General features: G+C 41.6%; 1 protein-coding gene across 1 annotated transcript in view; it reads left to right on the forward strand.

Annotated features, from left to right (window-relative positions):
• The window catches only part of LOC135385482 (neprilysin-1-like), a 191,083-nt gene that overhangs the window by 20,354 nt on the left and 144,585 nt on the right, over window positions 1–26,144 (forward strand). The window contains exons 2-4 of the mRNA XM_064614821.1: window positions 3,820–3,954; window positions 8,030–8,110; window positions 13,257–13,456. Coding sequence (XP_064470891.1) covers window positions 3,820–3,954; window positions 8,030–8,110; window positions 13,257–13,456 — 416 coding nt within the window. The remainder of the gene's footprint in view (window positions 1–3,819; window positions 3,955–8,029; window positions 8,111–13,256; window positions 13,457–26,144) is intronic.

Consider the following 26,144-nt stretch of genomic DNA (forward strand, 5'->3'; position numbering starts at 1 on the left):
ATCTGAGTTCATTTTGTGACAAAGCTGTTGAGCCTTTATCGGTAGGCTTGCTTTGTGCTTTATTTGCTTTAGAGCAAGAGAAAAAGATATGCAGGATGTTGACCAAAACGGCTTTAGTAAATCTGTAAAACGGTTTTCTAAATTATAGCCTAAAGGCTACCTACATGTAACCTCCACTGGACGTCGATTTATTATTTTGGGATATTATTTTATTTTACTATTTATTCTTTTGAAATATTATTTAATTTTATTATTCTAAGACTTCCGAAGTACGTCATCAACGATAGCCTTTGTTTCTTTCCTAAAAGGTAGCGCATGAAGTATCGCGTTACTTTTTACGGGTAACGGTAGCGGTATTCCGCTACTTTTAGGTACGAGTAACGCTATCGAGATTTCGTTACTTTTTGCTCAGGTAGCGCGTATCGGTATTGCGCTACCTTTTTCGGATAGCGGGTACAACAATGGTTCCAGTACCTTGCGAAGCAGAATGGCATTCACCACAAGTGGCACTGACCGTATGCATTGATGCAATATATTGTTGATTATATATATTATCGGTGAAAAACACCTCTTATCAAGTCATGCGGAGTTTCTTTCCTTGAGATAGTACGGAAACGCTCGCCTGGAACGCCGTCCACCCACTCTTCTGGAAACACTGCACGCGGTTAGCTTTGGGCCCTTCCCGACAGCCCTGGGAAAGTACTGCATGCCTTTGGGCCTTAAAAAAATACATAAGCGCCTAGCCCTCTTATCGACATCGTATTAAATGTGCTCTTTGACGGTGTAATCTAATGGCGATATCTACTCATCGACCTGGAGCGACTGTTTTGCTTCCCGTCGGAGGATGTGTGTATCACCGCACGGCACTGCTAAATGATTTCTGCATTTCTGCGCCCTTGGTGGCAAGGGTACAAAAAGGACGACGAATAAACGAGCGTGCCTCTGTTTGATTCCTGGCAGCCGCTCAGCGCACACCTTTGTTCTGTCCAGCTTAATCCACAGTTCTTTTTCTGTGTTGTCACTGTAAACTGTGAGAACAGCCGTTCATATCATATTCTGCAGGTCTGGTGCTATTCCAAGTGACACTTTTCACCTACTGAATATCAAAACTAGGATCCCGCGTATTACACCAGGCCAGGAAGGATTCCTCTGCAGAAAGATTGTTCTGTACGTAGTTCACTTATACCAACAACAATGGTGCTCGCTACATGGCCTAGAATGAGCACGATGGATGGTGAAATGTAGAATCCTAAAAAAGTAAAATGTAAAAAGCAAAATCCTAATACACGTTTTGGCCATTGAATAATTCAGTCGTAGCTAGTGCAGTAACTTGAACATGTGGTCATTTTCATGTGCTCGTATAACCAAGGTAGTGTAATGACGACGGTTAGCTTGAACTGCTACGATCAGTTGCTGGCGCACAGCCTGACGGCCGATGGCAAGGATTTAAATTACTTCAAATTTGCACACTACACAAAACTGCCGTAGACGTAGCGTCTGCTACACTAGTAGGCTTTCAGTAATTATCCGAGAGCGTTGCCTTGTTCACGAGAATTTTGCGAAAATGAAACTTTTCCGTGAAATGAAACTCTTGCGGTAAATCAGTTTATAACGATGACAAAAAATTACAAGCGCTGGAATATGGAAGGAATGCATGATGAAACGTGCAGGCTGAGCAATTTATTGTAGCCATCTCATTCTGTTAGCACACCTTGCAAGTTTTCAATAATTGAATATCAATCTCATATCCATGTTCCTCACTTCCATGTAAGGTGCTTCCAAGGTGCATGTAAGGTTAAACATCGGCGTCAAGGTGACTAATGAAGGGTTCGCCCGTACAAGCCTAGACAGCGTCGTGTTAGAAATCATGAGCATGCGCCAGGGAGTTCAGAGCCAGAAAAATACACCCGTACTTGCCTTGAAGGCGGAGTGACTGCCTTTATAACCACAGAGAAGAAAAACAACTGCGTTCTAGGTGTGTGGTGTGACGTTTGCCTTCGAAAACGTGGTCCCCAGCAGCGCAAAGACGCTAAGGCATTTAAGCGTCCGAAGAAACAAGCAAACAAACAAACAAAAGGAAAGAAAAACCGGTCAAAATTTGTGGATGGCATGGAAGAAGCGGTTTCCCCTCACCTGGGGATAAGCGCATGGTGCACAAACTGGAAGATACTTATCAGATCCAGTGAACACGCACGTGAAAACGTCAGGCTCAACTAGACGAAGCAACGCGCCTGGACTATCACAGTGACAGAAGAGGCTGAAATATAATGGGAACTATAATACGCACTCTGGAAGAGAGAAAAATACAATTTGGTACACTGCGATAACACTGTAGCAGATGAAGGGCGATCCTAGCGCTGTGACCGCACATCATTTGCGTGCGGCCAACAGCAAACCCGATCACAGATTAATGTGGACTTCGTGAAGAAACATGGACCTCTCCTGCAGACGCGTTCACTTCTTGTTAAAGTCAACAACGCATTTCTGCATTGGTGCGAATTCCTGCAACGCACTGATGCGCATTTATGAACATCTGTTTTGTGGCACGCTTTGTCGCACGCGACTTTCTGGTATTATCGGCCGCACTCCAGTTACGTTCCTCATTTCTGTCCACGGCGTCTGCATCTCCCACAGCAATGGCGGTACATCTGCGAATTCTATACATGCCCAGACGACGTGGACGACATCACATGAGACGCGTTGTGCAGACAATGAGGGTCGATTCACACGATGGAACTTTAGTTGCGCGCAACCAGGTTGCGCCACCAAGTTGCACCGTGTGAACGGCGAAGCTCTGGTTGCGCAACCCGAGTTGCAGGAGTTGCACAGCCGATCGCTTCACGAGCGATTTCTCCTGCAACTCTAGCTGCAACCTGTCAATCACACGGCTCCGCGTTGCAAGCGCGACCAATCACGAAGACTTCGATGTATCTGTTATTGCAGCGGCAGTATGCGAGACCATGAAATTATCACTGACAAGTGGAAGTTATGTAAAATGACCAAACTCGCAACAGATTGAAGTCGTAACGAGCGGAAGCCGCAGTGCGAATGGACGAAAGTGATGACAATGATGTTTTTTCGCGCCATCTGGCGTGCTCGGTGACCACTACGGCATTCCGAGTTTGTCGTCGTGTGAAAAGGACCTTTTTGTTGCAACTTCGGTTGCGCGGAACTGTAGCGGGGACCAAGTTGCAGCAAAAAGTTGCATCGTGTGAACCGACCCAGAGCCACCAGCAGCATAGTTGAGTGGGTGAAAGCATCCGTTCGTTGGTGGTAGCCGAGGTCATGCGGAAGACTAGGAGGCGGTGGGTTCGAATCCTGCCACCGGATGTTCTGCCTAAGGTTGTCCCTGGGCTTTCCGGCAGACTTTCCAGACAAATTTCAGCACAGTTCCTATTGAAGTCGACGAAGACGCTCACCAACCCCTCATGACCCCCACTCCTTCCTGCTGTTTTTTTCTCTCTCTCTCTATAAGTCACTACACTCTGTGTAACGAACGGCTACGCTGACGTACGGATAGATGGTGAGTCAGTGATGCGGGGGTCGTCTAGGCGGTCTGGCATTCGGCCCCCCCATTTGCACACAGGGCTACTGAAACTGCCAAGGAGGGCTTAGACCTAAATGGCAGAAGGTTTAGGCTTCGCAGGGATAGCAAGGAGCAGAAGAACAATCGTCCGTCCGCGAACGAAGAAGGCAACTTTGCTACTGCAGGAGATGTGCATTGCTTGCAGTTTATCTGTAATGTTACATTTTTTTAATGCCATGCTATTGCTTGTTAGGAGTCTGCACGTTTCACTGGTATTTTCATAATATTCGCAGGAAGCTTCCTGAAAGAGGGCGTCAAGCCATGTGAAGACTTCTATGAAGCAGTCTGCGGTAGCTGGATTAAAAACGGATCTTTTACTGGCGAACCATATGGAAATGTACAAGAGTCGTTCTGGAAGGAAGTCGAAGGTATGACATCTCAACTGATTAAGCACCGTTACTGCACATGTTCATGGGAAGAGTTTGACAGAAGTGCATACATTTTCGACAATGTCATTGATGGATTGAATGAACTAAAAAAGAAAAATCTGGAGATGTGAGTCGGGACAAGTCGGCACAGGTTACTCCAGTACACGTAAATCGGTACGCTGCCTCTAGGTGTGCTCGACCAGAAAAAAGAACCGCCGCTTCCTCGCGGTTGCCATTAAGCTCGCTGCAGTCGCTGTTGGTGCGTGCGGGATGCTCGTCATTTTGAACGACGACAAGGTGGCCGGTGGGCTGTAAACAGTTGCGGGAATGGAATGGGCCTTGTAATTTGAGCCGTGCCGGTAACGTAATTAACGATAACGTTAATTAGCGCAAAATACATTGTACATGTTTATTCGAATTTCTAGTGTATCCTCACGTGTGTCTCACATTAAAAACACTTCATTCACATTTAAAACATTCACTGTGCGTTAGACCTGAGGAGACACTAGAAATTCAAATAAACACGTGTAATGCATTTTGCGCTGATTTACTTTCTAGTTAATTAATGTGTAGTGTTTTTCGAACTTAATTTTTTAAACTTAAACTTGAAACTAAAAAGTTCTTACCGCGTTTCGACATAATTTATATTGTAGAAGTGGAGGAGGAAGATATCAAGGAGAAGCAGAAGGAGGAGAGGGAAAATGCATTCTTCTTGCTTGTTTGGACGAGTAGATAATCTGGTCACAATTACGTACCAAAAAGGCGGCATGTACACGGTTGTATAAACACACGAAAGATAAATTCAGGCTGCCACGAAGTGATAAAAGCCAAGCTCACCTAAAACTACTACCTCTCTCACACGGACAAGACAAATGACATTAAGTGCGTAATGAGTTAAAGTGGTTGTAAGAGGTCATCCCATGTTATTCCAGAAAAACGTAAAAGGCGGTTCCTTGCACCGATGTGAACCTGCATTGAACATTTCACAGCGAAGATAATATGATATAACAAAAGATATATAGCTATATAAGATATCTAAGTAATATAAGATATTAAGATATAAGATATAAATACATATAAGATAAAATGATATAATAAAAGCGGAGAAAACCGGCACTGCGAGTACCGAAACTTGCGCTGCTGTCATCACAGCCCATGCCGCTGCCAGTGAGGCAGGGCACGAGAAGCCGCGTGCAGGGGCGCGAAGCTGTAGTAGAAATCTATTGTAGCTGAAAACTCACGTGACCTCCGGAGCTCGACCAATGACTGAGGACTAGCCATCCTATTTTTTTTTCTTTTTTGATTATGTCGCGAATGACGTAAATGACGTGTCATCCGTTTCTCTCTAACTACTTTCCTCCTCTCTGCTCTGCTTTCCGCCTTCTTTTGTTGTTCCTTTTTTTCTTCCATGCACTTTTTTTTGGTTCGCGTTTGTCGGAATGCAGTGGGAGTTACAGGAATACGACGGAGCCTAGGTTGTTTTTGTCCCATAAAGTATTTTATTGTGTGACATACGGTTATGCCAGCAAGACGTACACAGGATGACATTAATATTGCTCCAGAATTTGCTTGAAGAAGCCTGATAATGTCGGACTGCCTCTGGCAAGGACTGCTACTGGGAACTGGAGCACAGTGGCTGCAAGATGAAAAAAAAATGGTATCAGATATACGGCTATGCATGTGAAAGTTGCAATGTAAATAGAAAGAATAAAGGTGCTATTGAACGCGAAAAATAAGAACGGTGGTAGGGTTGCGAGAAGCTCGCGGCCATGGGGTGTGATGGGCGACCTTAGTACAAAAAATACCTTTTATTGTACTACTTCACAATGATATATTCAGACCGATTAGCCTGACAATCTTGGCTTTGGCGCTACGTACAGAAAAGCTACTAAGTCAACGCGTCTGACGAAACTTGTCGAGCGAAATCACCAAGAATCAGACTTACAGTAGCGTCATACCTTTATACAGTACGACGTGAACGGGTATTTAACCATAACATTTAGATGATATTGTTTCACGAAAAGAAATATAGTCTACCATCGTATCTGCAAAGCTACGCTGTCTGTCTCGATCACCGCGTATTCCGGTAACTGTTAAGCAACTTATTCACAATACACGAAGTGAATGCGGTGTTGTAAGGCAACAAGCAACGAAAAATGACTTACCTCTCGGCAGTCGTTGGCCAGGTATCGGGTACGAGGCGTTCGGACGCTCGAATAGTTTCAACACCAAGAAGCAGAGCACAAATGTTGCGCAGGCATCTTCCCTGGCAGCTGTGACTGTTCGAGGGCACTCACATGATACAGCTTGCGTTTTTAAACAGGAAAAATCAGAATTCATAGTCCAACACGACCGCTACACAACACGAGCCGTCCGATACGGACGCCGGCGACGCCGTGAACGCCGGTTCCAACCGGCACAGCCGCCGCGCTGTCGCCTGTTCGAGCGCTCGCGAACAAATTTGAAAACGGCCAATCATCGCTCAGAAACTCATGGGAACCACTATCAGATCACTAATCAGTAACACAAATCAGTAATCACTAGCCACCGGATGTCTCCATGACGTTCAATTTATGACGTTTTCTGACGTCCGATGACGTGAAACGCATGAAGCGCCTCACTTCATCCCGCAAAGGAACTGGCGAGATTCGGGCCCTTCCGCGTCCATACGATTGCCAATAAGAATAGACGCAACTCTGAGCTCTGTGACGTCTGCGCATTGCTTGGGAGTGTGTTCCAGGGCTTTTTTCTTGCTAAACACGACACGCAGAAGATAAGGGTAATTCTTTTGTCCTTAGTATTCTCGCGTACAGTAGAATGCGTTCATGATGTAATGAACAACATCTGTGAATGTGTCCCAACCCTTTTAAGCCTTACTATGATTCGTGCCGTGCTCTACGGAGACATTTTATGGCATGCGTCTGAATGACTACGCGTAATAAGATCGCCACAACTGATTCGCCCACGAAATGTATTGATCCCATTGTCTGGGTGCAAGAGCAATTCCACAACGTCACTCTGTAACCGGGCTTCGCGCAATTATTTTATGCATTACTCGAAAACAAGCATTATTTTTGGCAAAATGCATGGCGCTGTTAAGGATCGCTTTTTTGAATATTTGCTGTTGGCCTAGATTCCCGCCTCACAAGCAAGATAACAACAGTTTTCCGACATAGTACAGACCATAGATTATTAAATAAAGCAAATTCTCATTTTGTGGGATATTATGAGTATTTTCAATCTCTTTGAACACGTTTACGCTCTTCAAGTACCCCATGTGTTTGTTACGCAGCTAGTGGGAGACCCGCATCGACATCATCGCTTTTATTGTCATTCCAATCTGACGTGTAGCACGACTATCGGAAGAAATGGCATTCGGGACCTGACTGACCTTACACGCTAATGTCATATCTTTTATGCCTCTGTGGCACGGGCATAAAGCTCGAACGGGGTCTCGCCAACGAACAATGCCTTGTGGTGCTACATGCCAGTGCTAAACGCGAAGAGAACTCTGGTTAAGCGAGGCATAAATAAAACCGCCGAGTCGAAAAAGTTCAGAAGTTTAAAAGGCAGTGGACTAAACAAAGCATATTCCGTGTATTGCTCGGAGAGGAGGATCCTGCAACACCAAAGAAGCATTCTCTTACATGCAACGTCGTAGTGGAGAAGGCCATTAAACGTGGAAGGACAAACACAACACAGGCCTCAGACCACCCAGTTGCATACTTCCCTTACATGGTTCTTTGTGTTCCACTGTAGCATGTCCCGGAATATGCATGTCGATTGACTCACGTTACGTGTAGATCTACTCCAACTATATTGGATCGTGAGCCATGCGTGCCTTGTATGGCATTCACCGCACAGATGGAGTGTTACAGCCCGTTTGACAAATTGTAGAGAATCCTGTTGATATCTATTTGCGTATTCTTTTGATCTCGACGTTCATAATATCTATAACATTTCGGTCTAACCTGATGTTCGAAAGCTGCTCGCTCTGCTATGTCTTCGAAAAATAATAGGTAGTGACGGGCATTTTCGAAATGCGCTTTACGTATTTCACTCGTGTCACTTGCAGAACTTCTGACCAATGTGGCCCCTAATGGAGACACCAAGTTTAACAAGATGAAGTTAGCATATCAACAATGCACAAAACAAGGTAAGCGGTCCATATCAGTGTTGCGGATTTGAATCCACGGATTTGATTTAAATCCGGATTTAAATCCACCGGAGGGCTGGCGGATTTGGTTTGCGATTTGATTTGCGCTAAAAAATATGGGCAGGATTTGGATTTGGATTGAATCGCATTTTCCACTAATGATTTGGATTTGGATTCAATCGCATACTCCAGGTATGATTTGGATTTGGATTCAATCGCATTTTCCACGAATGATTTGGATTTGGATTGAATCGCCCCTTTTTCAGCGGATTTGCGCGTGGATTTCGCCAAGCTCCCTCACAAGATGCATGGATTTGAAATTGAGCGAAGCGCCGTTTCGCATTCTACGCGAATTGATGTGACCTTGTCTGAAATCTAGCGGCGTCCTCTCCCCAGAGCGACAGGAGTAGCCGTTTTGCTCCAATCACTTCCCCTCACCGCACCCAGGGAACACCAGGTGCAGTCCTTTGAACGCAGTTAACGTTATTCTGTCGATTGGACAGCACCTTTCCCGTGGACCTCTAGGCGAGTCTTCCAGCACGACCCGTTTCAAGCTTGCCAAATCATGTCGCGAAATTCTTGGTCTTCGCCATCATATTGAACGCATATGGGTACACCCATTCACGAAAAAACAAAGTGAAAACGAAAAATAAATATATCACGTCCTATCATTTCGTGATTTCGGGAAGGCAAGCCTTTCCTACTCGCACGGACAATCATGGCAAGATGTGCCACTCTTTCTCGCATACCCTTTCTTTTCTTCCTTGATTACAACAGCCTGTACTGCGCGAGGAAATTTTTTACAAAGCCCCGAAACGTCAGCATTAAAATAGACCCATGGGCTACATGTTTAGTATAAGTATTCGTAACATGTCCCACGATTTATTAATGATCCATTTAATTGTGACCCTCAGGGTATAGTAACCAACGACCTGTGGTCTTTTGAGTACTGATGATAGAAATCGATGCAGGCGTGTGTTTTTGGGCGTAGCTGAGCCTAGGCCCGCGATAGGAATTCCTTCACTCAGGCGTGTTCGCCCGGTGCTAAATGACGAGGAGGTTCCTGATCCAAAATCCGCTTTTGGGAAGGTGTACCATACCTACCAACTCCACACTGTTCATGCCCTGTGAAGCCCGAGTCAACACCAACACGATACGTGATGATGGAGATGGGGGTTGTGCACCGCCCCTCTCAGAGTGAGCCAATCATCTACGATTCAATACATTTTTATCAGTATCACTTTTTCTATTTTGGTGTAACACAAAAATTTAAGGGCACTTAACGAATTACGTGTTGGCAATGCAACAGAAAGTGCGGCTGATTTTCGATAAAGTTTTACTATTTTCTTTCTGGATGCCTTCAACTCAACTCCCATCATTCATCCATTACATGTATGTTCGTTGGGCTTCCCTTTGCGCCCCTCTTCCACTGACATTGCGCAATTCCGCGCGGCGGAGTGGCCAGCTGTCGGCTACGCGCCGGCGAGGAGAGCCGTCTGAGCCATCGGGGAATTAAATGACGGAGGACGAGTTTTTTTCGTGAGGAGGAATCTAATGCTATCACACTGCAGGCCGACGCAGCTCTGGGCTCGGGCAATGCTCGGGACTGCCTAGCTCTGGGGGAAGTACTCATGCCCTCCAAGACGCGGCCGGTGTTAGTTTCCAGCTAATCGTACGGCGGCTGGTCGCGCGTGAAATACAACATCCACATTCAACGATCCCAACGATCCGAAATGGCTGCGCGTCTTCAACCTCTAAAAGAGAGCACGCTCGGCATGCCCATTGCCCGCACGGGGCGTGCGAACGCTAGAAGTGGTAGAGCGAGCATACGGCTGTAAGTAGAAGCAACTCGTCAAATTGCCCCCCATTCGCCCCCCCAAAACGTCACTTTATACATTGAATTTCCCTCTCCCCCTCCCCCACTACGCGCTCCGACAAAGAACCCCCCCCCCCCCCAAACCGAGCGTCTGGATCCGCCCCTGACACAGGCTGATGCGTGGTGACTGATAGTCTGGTACACGCCGAGCAGGCGTGACCGAAAATGTCTTTCTAAACTCAAAAATTTGTCCTAAAATATGAATAAAATTTCGGCCAGCGAATTGATAGGTTGGCCCTTTATATCCTCGTCAATCAGACGAAATTTATTGCTCTTTGTGCCACGTCACGCTGTTATTTAAGCGTTGTTTAGTGAATACGTGCAGTATTAGTAATTTGTAGACACGGTTATTTATTTATTTATTTCAAAAAACCCCAAGGGTCCGGAGGACATTACATGGGGGGTGGGAACATTATATTGGAACACATCATGGAACATTGAGAATGGAAACAGTAATAACAGAAATAAACAGAAAACAGAAATAAGGAAACAAAATAACAACAACATCTTGGAATAACAGGATAAGAACAATACAAGTAAGTATACAAAGCGATAAACTCAGCAATACAACAGAACGAACACTAGTATTGAAGATGAAGAAAGTGAGAGAGGGAGCTACGGAAAACTGTATGGTCGTCAATGGTAGCGATTGATGATGGGAGGTTGTTCCACTCAATGGTAGTTGTGCAAAAAAACGATTTGGAGAACGCGTTAGTAATACAGAGGAACCGAGTAACCTTGTTAGTGTGATCAAAGCGAGGAAAAATGACACTCGAGCGTGTGATGGGTGATTGTCGAGCAGGCAAGGTGAAAAAAAATCTATGGTAGAGGGTTAACTTGGCGAAGCGACGACGATGTTCGAGCGGCTCGAGGTTGAGACTTAGTTTTAACGCGGAAACAGAGGTAGTGAAAGAGTAATCGTTGACAATGAAGCGGGCAGCTCGATTTTGAATGGCTTCGATTGCATGACAGAGATAGTTTTGAGGAGGGTCCCATATTGCGGATGCGTATTCAAGCTTGCTTCGTACCAGAGTGGTGAAAGTTAGAAGCTTGAGATGGACAGGTGCCGATCTTAGGGTGCGTCTGACAAAGCCCAAGGAGCGAGAAGCATTGGCCACGATGTGATTAATGTGTTCATTCCAAGTTAAGTTGGAAGAGAGATGAACGCCAAGATATTTGTAGGAATCTGCTCTGGTTAATACTAAATCGCTAATTGTGTAGCAGAAGGGAGGGAGATAAGAAACACGTCGGCGAGAAAATGTCACGATGCAGCACTTAGATATATTCAGGGGCATTTGCCACTCATCACACCAGCACTGAATTAGGGCAAGGTCGGTTTGTAAGGATTGTTGGTCAGTAGGAGAGTTGATCTGCCTGTATACAACGCAATCATCGGCGAATAGTCTGATAGTGGAAGATATGCCTGAAGGAAGGTCATTAATATATATGAGGAATAGGAGGGGACCAAGAACTGAACCCTGAGGAACTCCCGAAAGGACAGGGACAGATGGAGATATGCGGTTATTACATGAGACTGCGAACGAGCGCTTATAAAGAAATTGAGTTAGCCAACGGACGACAAGCGGGTCGAGATTCAGGAGAGAGATTTTGTACATAAGCTTCGGGTGAGGCACCATATCAAAGGCTTTGCGGAAATCTAAGAAGACGGCGTCAGTCTGATGGTTGTTGTCAGCGTTTAAAAATATGTCATGAACGAAACAAGCTAGTTGAGTTTCACAAGAATAGTATTTACGGAAACCATGCTGCAGCGGGTAGAAAAACACTTTTTCCTCAAGGAATTTGACTAAGTTTGAGAAGATTATGTGTTCAAGAATTTTGCATGCGATACAAGTTAGAGAAATGGGGCGGTAGTTATTAACGTACTGACTGTTACCGGATTTGAGAATGGGGACGACAATCGCTGTCTTCCAGTCCCGTGGCAACACGGATTCTTGAAGTGACTGTCTAAATATGCAACATAGCAGTTCGCTTGAAATCACTTTCGTGTTGTATAGTACTTTAGAGTTAATTGAGTCAGGACCAGAACTTGAGGACAGCTTGAGTGACTCAATGATCTTACAAATTCCGTGGGGGCTGATATCGATGGGCATCATGGGACAAGAAAGGTTCATGGAAGAAGGGATCACTGGTAATAAAACTTAAAAGTTATAGATCTAGTAATGCTACTGCACGAATTTTGGCTCCCGGATTTGTCAAAAGATTCGATAAATCCGGATTTAAAAGCGGATTTGATTTAGGTCCGGAAAAACAAATCCGGATTTAAAAGGATTTGATTTAACTTCTCAAAATTAAATCCGGACTTGATTTGGATTTGATTTACTACCTTTAGAAAAAATGCGGATTTGATTTAAATCCGATTTGAGCGGCCAAATCCGCAACACTGGTCCATATGCACGCTTTATGATGGTTTTAACCGATATTGTATCGTTGCTTTCTTTTGCCTGCCGCTATTTATATGTCGCAATCGGTCAAGAAAGGAATCGCCTCTCGAATACGTGTCTTCATATGGCCACCATGTCTCTAATGTTAGTGGATAACACCTTTCAACTACTTTCTCTTCCTTTTTGCGAGCAAGCAAAACCCAAACCGCTCGCTCTAAGGCACTCCTGTCATATTGGCTGCCATTTGAGCGCATGAGTTCTAATATGTGTACTTTTCGCAGATTATTGTTTGTGATTATTGGATAGATTTTACGAAAAATCTTCCCGGTAACAGCACCGCAAAGGATGCCCCGACCATCGTTTTATAGGCCGCGCAATCAAACACACATCCCACCCATGGGCGGACCGCGGTATCAAGGGGACCTTCTCGAATATTTGTTTATTTATTTAGCCAGCTACATCGCCCAAGGGGCATCACAGTAGCGGGGAACACAAAAGAAAAGCAATAACAGCAATTATCAATCACGACCACAATATATATGAAGGACCGGCTCCCATTTGCCCCCCTCCACGGTGTACGCTGATTTGAAGGGATACCAGTGCATGGATGAAGGGCGTTTATAAACAATGCGGGGACTTGTCGGGCATGCCCGCGTAATGAGACACACAAACAATACTTGTCTTCGTGGAGAAACAAATATTACGGTTTGCTATAAGACATTTCACTTGAACAATTTAATTAGATTTTTACGGCTTAATAATCGTTTAACAGAAGTACTGTGCGTATGTAAGCATACGTGTGTGAAATATTAGTGGTAATACGTGACAACATAAAACAGTCTATGAGAACAGTACTTTATTGCTTCAGGACGAAGATCTAGTACTAATAGGCTGCACAGTCTATTACGAAAACTTGGTATCCCTAAATGGCCAATGGTTCAAAGCTCGAACGGGGGTCTTGGGTGGATGGACCTTTTCGCCAATATTTTCACCGCACTGGACTTGAGTGTGCTGTTTGACATTACTGTGAAACCAGATGAAATAGATACATCTTCATATGCCATAAAGGTAAGAACCGTAGCTTCCTCAATCAAGTGTATTTGACTGTGTTTGGAGCAGATACGATCACCACTAAGCATCTTATTCTTAACTTTCCAGCGATTTTAGAGAAATTATGTGCATGTTCATTCTCATTCCGCTGTTCCCTACCGCGGATGTTTCCACTCACTTAGCTGGAACGCGAAATCATGACATGGTAGAAGTTTGCCTGACCTGCCATGCAACGTCAACTGATAGCATTGCTCAAGCTGGTTCTTTGCCCTCCGTCCTTGTTTCTGCAATCACCTACAATTCTATTGTATTTCTGTTACATTGTTTTTTTATTACCGACGTTGATATGTGCTATACAGGGTGTTTCACCTAAAGTGATAAAAAATTCTAACTGGCGACGTACTCGTCGCAGGATTGTGGGACTTTCGTCAATTACCTTCTGGGAACTTTTGCCATCATTGAGGAAGGCTTTGGGCAATTTTTAATTGCGGGAAATTAATTTTTTCAATTGAACCTTGAAAATTGCACAGCGGACCTCACTTTCTTTGCAGAAGTACTCCTCGGATAACTGCAGACCCAATCTAAACTATGCAAAGTTTCGCAACAGAAATAGCCGAAAAAAGTAAAAATTAAGTCTTAGCCCCGTCTGCTTGATTTTCGCAAAGAAGTGCGCGCGAAATGTACATCTAGAGGAGGAAGTGTCCCCGCCTGCATTTGCTTTGCCTTCTTTGTGATAAAACGGTTCTTTTGTTTTCTTGGTGATAAGATGGTCCTTATCAGCATCAAGGTCTAAGCGGGGGAAAGAAAGGTAAGACAAGAGGCGGGAACACTTCCTCCTCTCCCCGCACCTTCCGTGCGCTCTTCTTTGCGACTATCAAGCAGGCGGGGCTAAAGCGGAATTTTTACTAACATTTCCGACTAATTCTGTTGCAATACTGTGCGTAGTTTTTGTTGGGTATGTGGTTATCCGTGGAGGATTTAATAATTTCGTGAAAAAAGTGAGGTTCGCTTGGCAAGTTTCAAACTGCAATTGCAAAAATAAATTTTCCTCAATTAAAAATTGTCCAACGCCTTCCTAAGTTGCGGCAAAAGTTCCCAGAAGATAATTCCCGAAAGTCCCATAATCCTCCTGCGAGTTCGCCGCCAGGTAGAATTTTTTATCACTATAGGCGAAAATCCTTTATACTTGTTATGGCACATATGACACCTGGTGCGTAGCTTCGATCTGAAGTATTTGCGAGTCATCGCGGCTAAAAATATATGTCAGTTGTCAAAGAATTGTGTAGGAGCTACGGCTCGACGTTGGCAAAATATTGTTGGTTGTTTCCATTTCCTATAGAATTTTTCTATCGTTTAACGCGATAAGAATTGCCATTCTAAGCACGTTTATTTTGTGAGTGGTTAAAAAATTGAACGAAGCACAAAATTCAATTTTTTAATGTTCTAACCACTGTGTAGGAGATAAGGCCTATAGCACAAGCCTAGCTTGTTAGCACGAGTAATCACTGAAATGTACCAGGTAAGACATATTTCACGCAAATATTGCCTTTTCTTTCCCTTTTACCAATCAATCAGTCAGTCATGCAAATATCAGAATTCTTCGCAGAGTCTATACTATTTTCAAAATTCATGAGGGATCCAGTAGTATCTAGGGGTTGAGAAACTACGACAATGACAAAACTACGACATGGCCACCACGGCAGCGACACCGTCATTCGCGTAGTTTTTCCCCCCGCGGCACGAGTACGGATGGTTGTCCGTGCGCTTATCGGCGGGGGAGGGCTGCGTGCGCGCTTACCCTCTCACATTTTTCATCCTGGGCCGACTTCTTTTATCATTTTTCAATCTGTGTCGACTTCAATCGCAATTTTTTTCCCGCTACAACAGGTGTGCAGTAGGCAGTTTACATGCAACGGATAGCCATACACAAAAGTACAAGTGAAAATATATTTATTAAAGTCATTAGTGTCAGGAATTATGTTATGACTCTGTGTGAAGGAGAAAAACTTAGCCAAAAATCTGATGCAATAGCATTGAAGGGGTATCAAATTTTTTATTAGTGATGATCACACAAATTTTCAATTAAGCAGAAGGAGTAGCACATTTTAATTACAGAAGATATTTTTAATCAATACGATTACAATCAAAATTGAAAAGTTTTATTATAAAAAGTCTCACATTATTATACGTGAGCACTCTAGCGGAGTTTTAATTACAGAGTTCTGACAGATGTACGTAACTTCATGCATAACAGCTAATATTTCATTATGACACATTTAATCAAAGAAGATATTTTTAATCAATATGATTACAATCAAAATTAAAAGTTTTATTATAAAAAGTCTAACATTATTATACATGACCACCATAATGGAGCTTTAATTACAAGTGCCGATAGATGTAGTTAATTGTGGACAGCAGAGAACCTCGAAGACCATGGGACACGAATGAGACAAACAAAAGAGGAAATAAAATCTATAACACTACACTGAACCAAAGAAGATATTCTTAATCGAACCAACAGAGGAGGACAATAATCTATCATTTCAACTATCATAAAATCATCCTCGTCACTTAATCTAGTCAAACCCCATACAATTTTCATTCTAAGAGACACTACAAACCTTACTTTGTTTTATGAATCCAACACAGAAAATATATTAAAAAATGAACTTCACCGCATAGCACGCTCCAAGCCAACAACCAGCTCTAATAATATCTGCCCTGATTTGTTGAAGACGGGAGGCGTACACCTGTTTTGTGACAGTTATAAACATTTTCGAGCACAGTAGGGAAGATAAGTTGATTATTCCAATATTACACAATTAATCATTTTCTTATTAAGTAAGCAGCATAGACATACGAAAATAATGAGAAACAAAACGATCAACAGCTAATAGAGAACCAAAACCCATCACGTAAACAAGAGGTACACAAAGGATTAATAATTGAAAAACAATCTATCAAAACGAGAAACATGCACGGATGAATAGCGGAGAAACACTCTCAACGGTGCATCTGCCAACGTGTAAACAACAGACACATGCAGGAAACAATTGAAAAACAATCTATCAAAACGATAAACATCCACGGATGAACAGCAGAGAAACATTTTGAACGGCACACCATCCACACGTAAACAATAGGTACATGCAATGAAATAATGAGAAATACAATCAACAGCTAATAGAGAACCAAACAAATGCACCACAGCAATCAAGAGGTACACAAAAGGAAATAATTGAAAAACAATCCAACAAAACGAGAAACATGCACGGATGAATAGCAGAGAAACACACTGAACAGCACACCATCCACACGTAAACAATAGGTACATACAATGAAATAATAAGAAATACAATCATCAGCTAATAGAGAACCAAAACCCATCACATAAACAAAAGGTACACAAAAGAAAATAATTGAAAAAACAATCTATTAAAACGAAAAACATGCACGGATGAATAGCAGAGAAACGCTTTGAACGATGCATCTGCCAACATGTAAACAACACACAGGAAAATAATAGCGAAACAAACTATCAAACATTACAAATTGAAATGGAAATAATATATCTTTTGAACTATCATAAAATCAGCCTTGCGGCCTAACAATATAGAATTTTCATCGTACTCGGGCACTATAAACATTACCTTGACATAGGTATCCAAACACGCAGCACAGCTATACTTTACACAGTACAACCAGACTCGAGACCTGTGGGGTCACTCTCTCCCTCTATACACCCCAAAAGCAAAGAATCTGTTGTCAATCTATGGGGTGGGGAAACCCTCTCTCTTTTTCACATTCTTTCCTCCAGAAGGAAATATTCTTAGGACCGGTGTACAGAGACGAAATTTTTTATTGATCGCAAATAGACATTGGAATTATTCGACTCTCAAGAACACAATAAGAATTCTATCAACAAACAATAGCACCCGAAAAATCTAAGAATAGACTTTTATGTCAGTGCAAACTGGTTTTAGAGAAACATTATCTAAGCCAATGAGAAATATTATCGGCGCAAACAATACTCCACCAAAACGAGAAACGATGCATTTTAATATATTTCAGATCTGACACAACGATTATGCATACATTATTCTCAACTCACAATATATCAATCGAGTTAATATCTGAAGCAAAAAGAGAAAGTCAGATTTATTCAATGATAGGAACAATACTCATTCGAAAACGAGAATCGAATTTAATTACATCGTTTTATGATAACTTTGCAATAGTAATTTCTACACGCAGGAGCCGCAAACAACCCATCTGAAATGCAAATTAATGTGTTTGCTACAGCGAAAATCAACGCACACAACTTAAAAATACTTTCCCAACTAGTAGAATATTTTTATTAATATCAGTCGAGCAATCATCTGAAGCAAACTCAAAGCAGTAATTAATTTAGGGAAACACTTTCTATGCAAGCAGGGCGATACATCACAGGAGCCCATCTTTTTCATTCAGAGCCCACTAGAAAAAAAAAAAAACGAGTGAGAGAGGGAAGCTGATCTCCCATGCACTTTCGCCAAGGTTACGCCCCGCAGGGAGAAAGGGGACTCCACAATCGTCGTGGTCAAAGTCATAAACTAACTCCAACAACTCAAGCCGGGAATTGAGGATTCGCGTTTTTCTCGCTCATCACCTCTTTTTTGTAAACTGACTTTGATAATTCTCAGGACAGGTGGAACATTCTAAACACGATAACATAATAAATTTTCAATAAATAAAATTAGCACCGATATGATTTAATCGAGTGTCGAGGCACACTACAAAACAGAACATACAATTGCTATACATTGAAGAGATGGAGGGATTTTGTACTCATTACCATAGGTCATGGGAGGACCTGATAAAAAGCTGCTTCGAAAAGGAGGAGCCTCGAAACGATTCAATTATCGCTGCATTTCAATCGTATTCGGAGATATGGTGCAAATTATGGAATTCAAGTTGCTAGAACTTGTATGCCGAATCTACAATAGTTATAAAAATATTTGCACGTCAACATCGGAAGAACCACTGGGGTTGATGGTGGAGTCTTTGAGGTTTGCTAACGAATAATTGAAATACACTAGACCAAACGTAATTGTAATCATTGCAATGGGCATTGCATTAATCAGTAAAGCAATCAGATCAAATTATCACATACCAAGCAGTCTATATCGCACGATTCATTAGGGATTTATTGAAATTACACCTGACGGTTGAAATGGAAACCACATAAAAAATCTTATCACGTGATATATTCCACCCTAGAGCCTCTACACATTTATTTTATTCTGCCAGTCAATAATGTCGAATGAACAGAAGTTCAATATTGTCGTGCAAGGTCTGATGTGTCATCACTTATTGAACTCAACAAACATATCAATTGCGGTGGACCACCGGACGTGGTCCACCTTCTCTGGAAATACTCTCTTGTACGCTATTTAAGAATCTTCATACAAAGAAAGGAAACATCAATAAGAGACTGTGCAAGTTCATCGCAACAAAGTGCAAGTTGTTGAAGCAATACACACACGGCGGCAACATATCACCCGCGTTAATCAACGCTGGATTCAAGCGCCCAATAATCAGAATAAACTACTTGATATCTTCGGAATTCATCAGTCAAGACAACAAACAGAAACTTCAGAGTTTGGAATAAAACTGTAATTTATCGAAATAAACAAGTTTATAACTGAAATAATAAATGTATTCTTTGTCATCATTGTAAGGTATTCTACACATCGCAACGAAAACAGCTCATGATTAGATTGAAGATTGCTAAGGAGACGTTTATTCCACACTATGTACAAGGATTTTCGCATGGAATCAGCGCTGGTAATCAAAGAGATTTTGCACGAGCAAACTATATACAACACCGACACCCGAAGGAAAGAATTGTAGAAGAATCGCTAATAGAAATTTAGAGGCATATTACATCAATCTTTGTTTACAAAGAGGATCACTAATATTTTGCGGAAGCTTATTTTATGAATTAAATTGCACAGTGTATGTATTTTCTCAGACGATTGGACAGACAATACTATATTGAAAGGAATCTATTATCAAATGACACGCAGGCAGAGTGTACAATTCTAATCATCATAACATGCGGCACACAGTTCCAATAAGATTTTGGGGGAACCGAATCACACAACCGTCATCAGAAATGTTTAACCAATGAAAATGAGCACTATGCATAAGGTACGTAATTATAATAAGTAAATATTCCTTTTGCAAACTTAACCAAAGCAGCACACATAAACGTAGCTCCAATTCACAGAATGTACAGGAGGTTTTTCATTAGCCATACTGAAAAACTATGAGTCTATTCATTATGTCGCGGCATATGAGGCACTACAAATGGGAAGGACATACTTTAATTTTAGAAGATTTGAGCTCATAATGAAACAAAACGCAAACTCCAACACCAAAGGTTCTTGTTTAAATTTTCGAAGTCAAAACTGTACACTCTTTCTTACAATTTTAATATATAGATTAAAAAGCTGTCGACATAGTCACACATTGTATACAATATATTTGTTTGTATATTAATTGCTAAAATTTATCAGATCACATTCCAGAATAGTGGTGACTATCAGTAAGTGTTTAATTAAAATTTGAATTGCTGCCGCAATTTACAAACTGAGTCTTAGAAAGTGTAATTTCACAGCTTGAGCTGGCTCACTTTGATACGCGAAGGTTTTAAGAACTCTTTCACGATGACAAAGAATTTAATCGAGTGTATTGACATTTTTTTATATACTCTATAACGTAATGTGAATTCTCCATGAAGCGGATAGTAAAAGTTTTTCGAACTAAATTTACTTAAAACTCGAAGACATGGTCATCCGTCATACACTTTCTACAACTCAGTTCGTAAATTGCGGCAGCAGTTCAAATTTTAATTAAACACTTACTGATAGTCACCACTGTTCCGGAATGTGATCTGATAAATTTTAGCAATTAATATACAAACAAATATCTTGTATATAATGTGTGACTATATGACAGCTTTTTAATCTACATATTAAAAATTGTAAGAAAGAGTGTACAGTTTTGACTTCGAAAATTTAAAGAAGAACCTTTGGTTTTGGAGTTTGCGTTTTGTTTCATTATGAGCTCACATCTTCTGAAATTAAAGCATGCCCTTCCCATTTATAGTGGCTCATATGCCGTGACATAATGAATAGACTCACAGTTTTCCAGTATGGCTAATGAAAACCTCGTGTACATTCAGTGAATTGGAGCTACGTTTATGTGTGCTTCTTTGGTTAAGTTTGCAAAAGGAGTATTTACTTATTATAATTACGTATCTTGTGCATAGTGCTCATTTTCATTGGTTAAACATTTGTGATGACGGTTGTGTAATTCAATTCTCCCAAAATATTATTGGAACTGTGTGCCGCATGTTATGATGATTAGAATTCTAGACTTCGCCTGCGTGTCATTTGATAATAGATTCCTTTCAATATAGTATTGTCAACTGTCCAATCGTCTGAGAAAATATATACACTGTGCAATTTAATTCATAAAATAAGCTCCAACAAAATATTAGTGATCCTCTTTGTAAACAAAGATGGATGTAACATGCCTCTAAATTTCTATTAGCGATTCTTCTACAATTCTTTCCATCGGGCGTCGGTGTTGTATAGAGTTTGGTCGTGTAAAATTTCTTTGATTACCAGCGCTGATTCCATGCGAAGATCCTTGTACATAGTGTGGAATAAACGTCTCCTTAGCAATCTCCAATCTAATCATGAGCTGTTTTCGTTGCGATGTGTAGAATACCTTACAATGATGACAATAAATACATTTATTATTTCAGTTATAAACTTGTTTATTTCGATAAATTACAGTTTTATTTCAAACTCTGAAGTTTCTGTTTGTTGTCTTGACTGATGAATTCCGAAGACATCAAGTAGTTTATTCTGATTATTGGGCGCTTCAATCCAGCGTTGAGTAACGCGGCTGATATGTTGTCGCCGTGTTTGTATTGCTTCAACAACTTGCACTTTGTTGCGATGAACTTGCACAGTCTCTTATTGATGTTTCTTTGTATGAAGATTCTTGAATGGCGTACAAGAGAGTATTAGGTGAAAATCGTCCGGTGGTCCACCGCAATTGATATGTTTGTTGAGTTTCAATAAGTGATGATACATCAGACCTTGCACGACAATATTGAACTTTTTTTCATTCGACATCATTGACTGGTAGAATAAAATAAATGTGTAGAGGCTCTAGGGTGGAATATATCACGTGATAAGGCTTTTTATGTACTTTCCATTTCAACCGTTGGGTGAAACTTCAACAAATCCCTAATGAATCGTGCGATATAGGCTACTTGTATATGATAATTTGATCTGATTGCTTTACTGATTAATGCAATGCCCATTGCAATGATTGCAATTACGTTTGGTCTAGTGTATTTCAATTATTCGTTAGCAAACCTCAAAGACTCCACCATCAACCCCAGTGGTTCTTCCGATGTTGACGTGCAAATATTTTTATAACTATTGTAGATTCGGCATACAAGTTCTCGCATCTTGAATTCCGTAATTTGCACCATATCTCCGAATACGACCATGTCTAGAACGTATTGAAATGCAGCGGTAATTGAGCCGTTTCGAGGCTCCTCCTTTTCGAAGCAGCTTTTTATCGGGTCCTCCAATGACCTATGGTAACGAGTACAAAATCCGTCCATCTCTTCAATGTATAGCAATTGTCTGTTCTGTTTTGTAGTGTGGCTCGACACTTGATTAAATCATATCGGTGCTAATTTTATTTATTAACAATTTATTATGTTATCGTGTTTAGAATGTTCCACTTGTCGTGAGAATTATGAAAGTCAATTTACAAAAAAAATGTGATGAGCGAGAAAAACGCGAACCCTGAATTCCCGGCTTGAGTTGTTGGAGTTAGTTTATTACTTTGACCACGACGATTGTGGGATCACCCTTCTCCAGGTCACCGGAGCTCACCCAGAACTACCGTCAAACGAAGGATGCCGCCATCAGGCGTCCCCGGGTTGCCCGGCCAGAAATGGAGGAGTCCGCTAGTTTTGACGGAAGAAATCTGAACGATGTGTTTGGTTCATGTTTGACGTTTTTCACTGTGTACGCCAAACAAATACTTGTAAAATGTGCTAATAAATCCATTAAAAGAAGACTGAGCCATATCTTGCATTTTCTGTTTCCGATGTAGTCTTTCAAGCCAGCCTCCCACACAACTTTGTAACTAGAGTCCACTTAGGTTTCGGTTTCTATTCCGGCGCCGTCAGTCCGGTCAAGCCATAAAGCGCGTCAAGGCGACTTTAATTAGTGAGTTTATCCACGCTTTCAATGATTTCCTGGTTAGCGATGCCTTTAAAAGAAGCCGAAATCGGAAAGCTTCCACGTTCAGTTTTGGAAGTCAGCAACGTCAACATGCCCAATAAGTGCATCGTAGAGAGCTGCAAGCACTACAGGGACAAGGGATCAGGAATATCTTTCCACAAGTAAGTAACCAACTTTCATCTGCGTCAAATTCTTCCAATATGTTTTTGAGTGAACTGAGTTCGTGTTTCCTTGGTTGTACAACTTCGTTGTAACGATATAGTATTTTCTCCTTCCGAACCATTCCGTACTGTTTTTCCTTTCTTTTCCTTTCGCTCTTCTTTTTTTTTTTCAGACACCAAATTTTATCGTGAAAGTGAAATGTCTTATTTGTTGCCTTTAGCTAGACCGTAATATCCAAGCAATGTCACTTTAGTTTGATCTGTTTGTAAGCTTTGTGTGCGACGAAAACAAGGCGCTTCGCATATATCCTTCGCGAAAAAAAAAGAAGAAAAAATCATAATTAAACATGAAGGAACTGAAACTAAAGCAATGAAACACTATAGAGAATAATCAACAACGTGTAAATGAAATTACGTTTCAACCCATATATTTTGAGAAATTGCGTGGCCTAATGTGCGGACTTTCGCTCTCTCAAATCGACGCAGAGATTCCGCAGGATTACAAACCGATGATAGCTATAGCCTATAGGTGACCGATACTTGAATATGGTCGCAAAAGCACACCCGAAAGTACAAGCGAGCTATCTTTCTGCTACACTATCTTTCTGCTACAGAATCAAAATAATCGGAAAAAGGGATCATCTGAAATCGGGTGTAGTGTTTGTATATACGCGCGCATCCACATGCTACCGAATTTTTCTTCTTCGTTTTCTTGTGCTGCAAACGGCCGACAGCTACACGCGTGCACGTGATGATCGAATGTTCTCGCGTGTTATAACGGAAGGTACAGCGTGCTACAACATTAAATGTGCGCACTGTTGCATAGTAAATTTCACCCATCAGGCGCACAGATCGCTATGCTGTTCGAAGAATATGAAGTACAAGTGAAAGAACCTAATATGTAACTAGGATTCCAAGAGAAATCGAGGTAAACTGACGTTGTTCTGAAGCAGGAAACAACCCAGAGAGATCGTACCTTAATTAGCATGGTGTACACGTGAGGGTTTAAAAATAAGTCGCAGTTACTGAAAACCAACATATAGGGAAAATAAACATCTCCACTTGAGTTATTCCATCAATTCCAATAACCATATCTAAAAAGTGGTAATGTTGAATCAGAAAAAGAAATTGCATTCCAGTTGTATCCGAATGGAGCCTCTGAAACCATCTACGTACATCAGAGTACCAGCGTATGCAAATATTCACTTATTTTTGTAATATTTACCTGGACTTTAAATTTAAACTCAATAAATTTTGTACTGACAGAACATTGCCTAGATAGGGCAGATAGGGCACATGCCATTGAACACCCCTGCCCCCAGAGCTGCCACCCACCTTATCCCAGCTAGTTATATTGTTTGACCCAGACATTTTCACTCTGCGCATATGCCAAGTAGAAGCTGCAGTATCGCGGCTTTACACGGGAAGGCTCTGTTCCTGTTGTCACGGGGATACATGCACTTGCCTTTTCCGACATATTTTAAGGTGTATTATGCAACCATTACATAAGGAAATAAGGGCACTACTTCTATTGTTTCTGTTGTAATGTTAATGAAATTTTGTCACCCTACAGGCTTCCCCGACAACATACGGAACAATATTCGAAATGGGTTCAGTGGCTTGAGGAAGTGAATGCGAAACCCTACACGTACCGCAAACACGACCTCGTATGCTCAACTCATTTTCATCAATCCTCCTTTTATGGTTGATACAGTCGAGCTGTCCTGAAGCCTGATGCATGCCCTAGCATTCCAGCACCAGGTCAAGAAAGTATACATATTCAGGCGATGGACACTTTACACTATTTCTTTCTTTTTTGTGTCAACATGCCTGTCTGTGCATTTTCTCAATTTTATCCTACTTGTGCTTGTGTGTAGGCCATGCAAGGGTACCTGCAGAAAAGTGCATCCGACATGCAAGCCCCTGGGCCTTCAAGCATTTCCTACGAAGCCGTTACAGAGGAAAAGCTTCACTTGGACCACTCAGTTGAAGATCTGCTTGAGGTACACTTTTTGTTTGAGCAGCGTTATTCAGATCCGTTTGAAACGTGTAATAAAAATACATTATGGGCTGCATAAATGTAATTTTATTCTACTTGTCGTTGTATGTAGGTCATGCAGGGTAACCCACAGCAAAGTGAATCCGAGATGCAAGCCCCTGGACCTTCAAGCATTTGCCACGAAGCCGTGACAGAGGGAGAGCTTCACTTGGACCACTCACTTGAAGATCTGTTTGAGGTACACCTTTTGTTTGAGCAGGGTCTTTCAAATCCAAGGTCTAATAAAAATACCTGATCGCTGCATAGATGTAACTTATAAATGTAATTTTATCTTGCTCGTGTGTAGGTTGTCCAAGAGTACCCACAGCAAAGTACACCTGAAATGCAAGCCCCTGGACCTTCAAGCATTTGCCACGAAGCCGTGACACAGGAAGAGCTTGACGTGGACCACTCAGTTGAAGATGTGCTCGAGGTACACTTTTTTGTTTGAGCAGGTTTTTTTTTTTTTCAAATCTGTTAGGGTCTAGCAAAAATACATGATCACTGCATAAATGTAATATTGCAAATTGTGTTACATGGGTGGGTTTATCTGAGGCATCAGTTTATCTGAGGCATAATCATCCACCACATGATGAATAATTAAAATTCACTAACAAACCATGAAATTATGGCTTAGACTTTCATGCAAAACCAAAACAAGCAAGAACCTCCAGCAAAATGTGCAGACACTACATCTGTCTCTATCAAAGATCCATGTGCTACGACATGTTCTACATCTTGGCTGCTCAGTCGTTCATCTCTTTGATATGTGGGGTAGCTTAGAGTGCAACGTGGCATAGTGAGGGGACCTATGTACAGGGGTGGATCCAGACCCTTGGTGTGTGTGTGTGGGGGGGGGCAGTTCCTTTGTCGGAGCGTGTAGTGGGTGAGAGGAGAGAGAGAAAAATATGTCAATGTAATTATATCTTCATTGAAACAAAAAACAATCATCCCTCGATTTTTGAACTCTCAATTTACAAATTGCCTCATTTTATTAAGCGTGCCCTCTGGAACACAACGTATCCCTTTCCTTATTACAAATCTCGATTTATGAACCTCAGTTAATGGAAATATCTTGCAGGAACATTGACAATTGACAAATTGATGATTAAATAAATCACGATCACCATGCATTTTTTTAATATGGAGGTTCACGTGTGCTTCTTTGCAAGTCAGTGGTA

This window comes from Ornithodoros turicata, chromosome 2 (genome assembly GCF_037126465.1).
Source record: "Ornithodoros turicata isolate Travis chromosome 2, ASM3712646v1, whole genome shotgun sequence".
NCBI lineage: Eukaryota > Metazoa > Arthropoda > Arachnida > Ixodida > Argasidae > Ornithodoros > Ornithodoros turicata.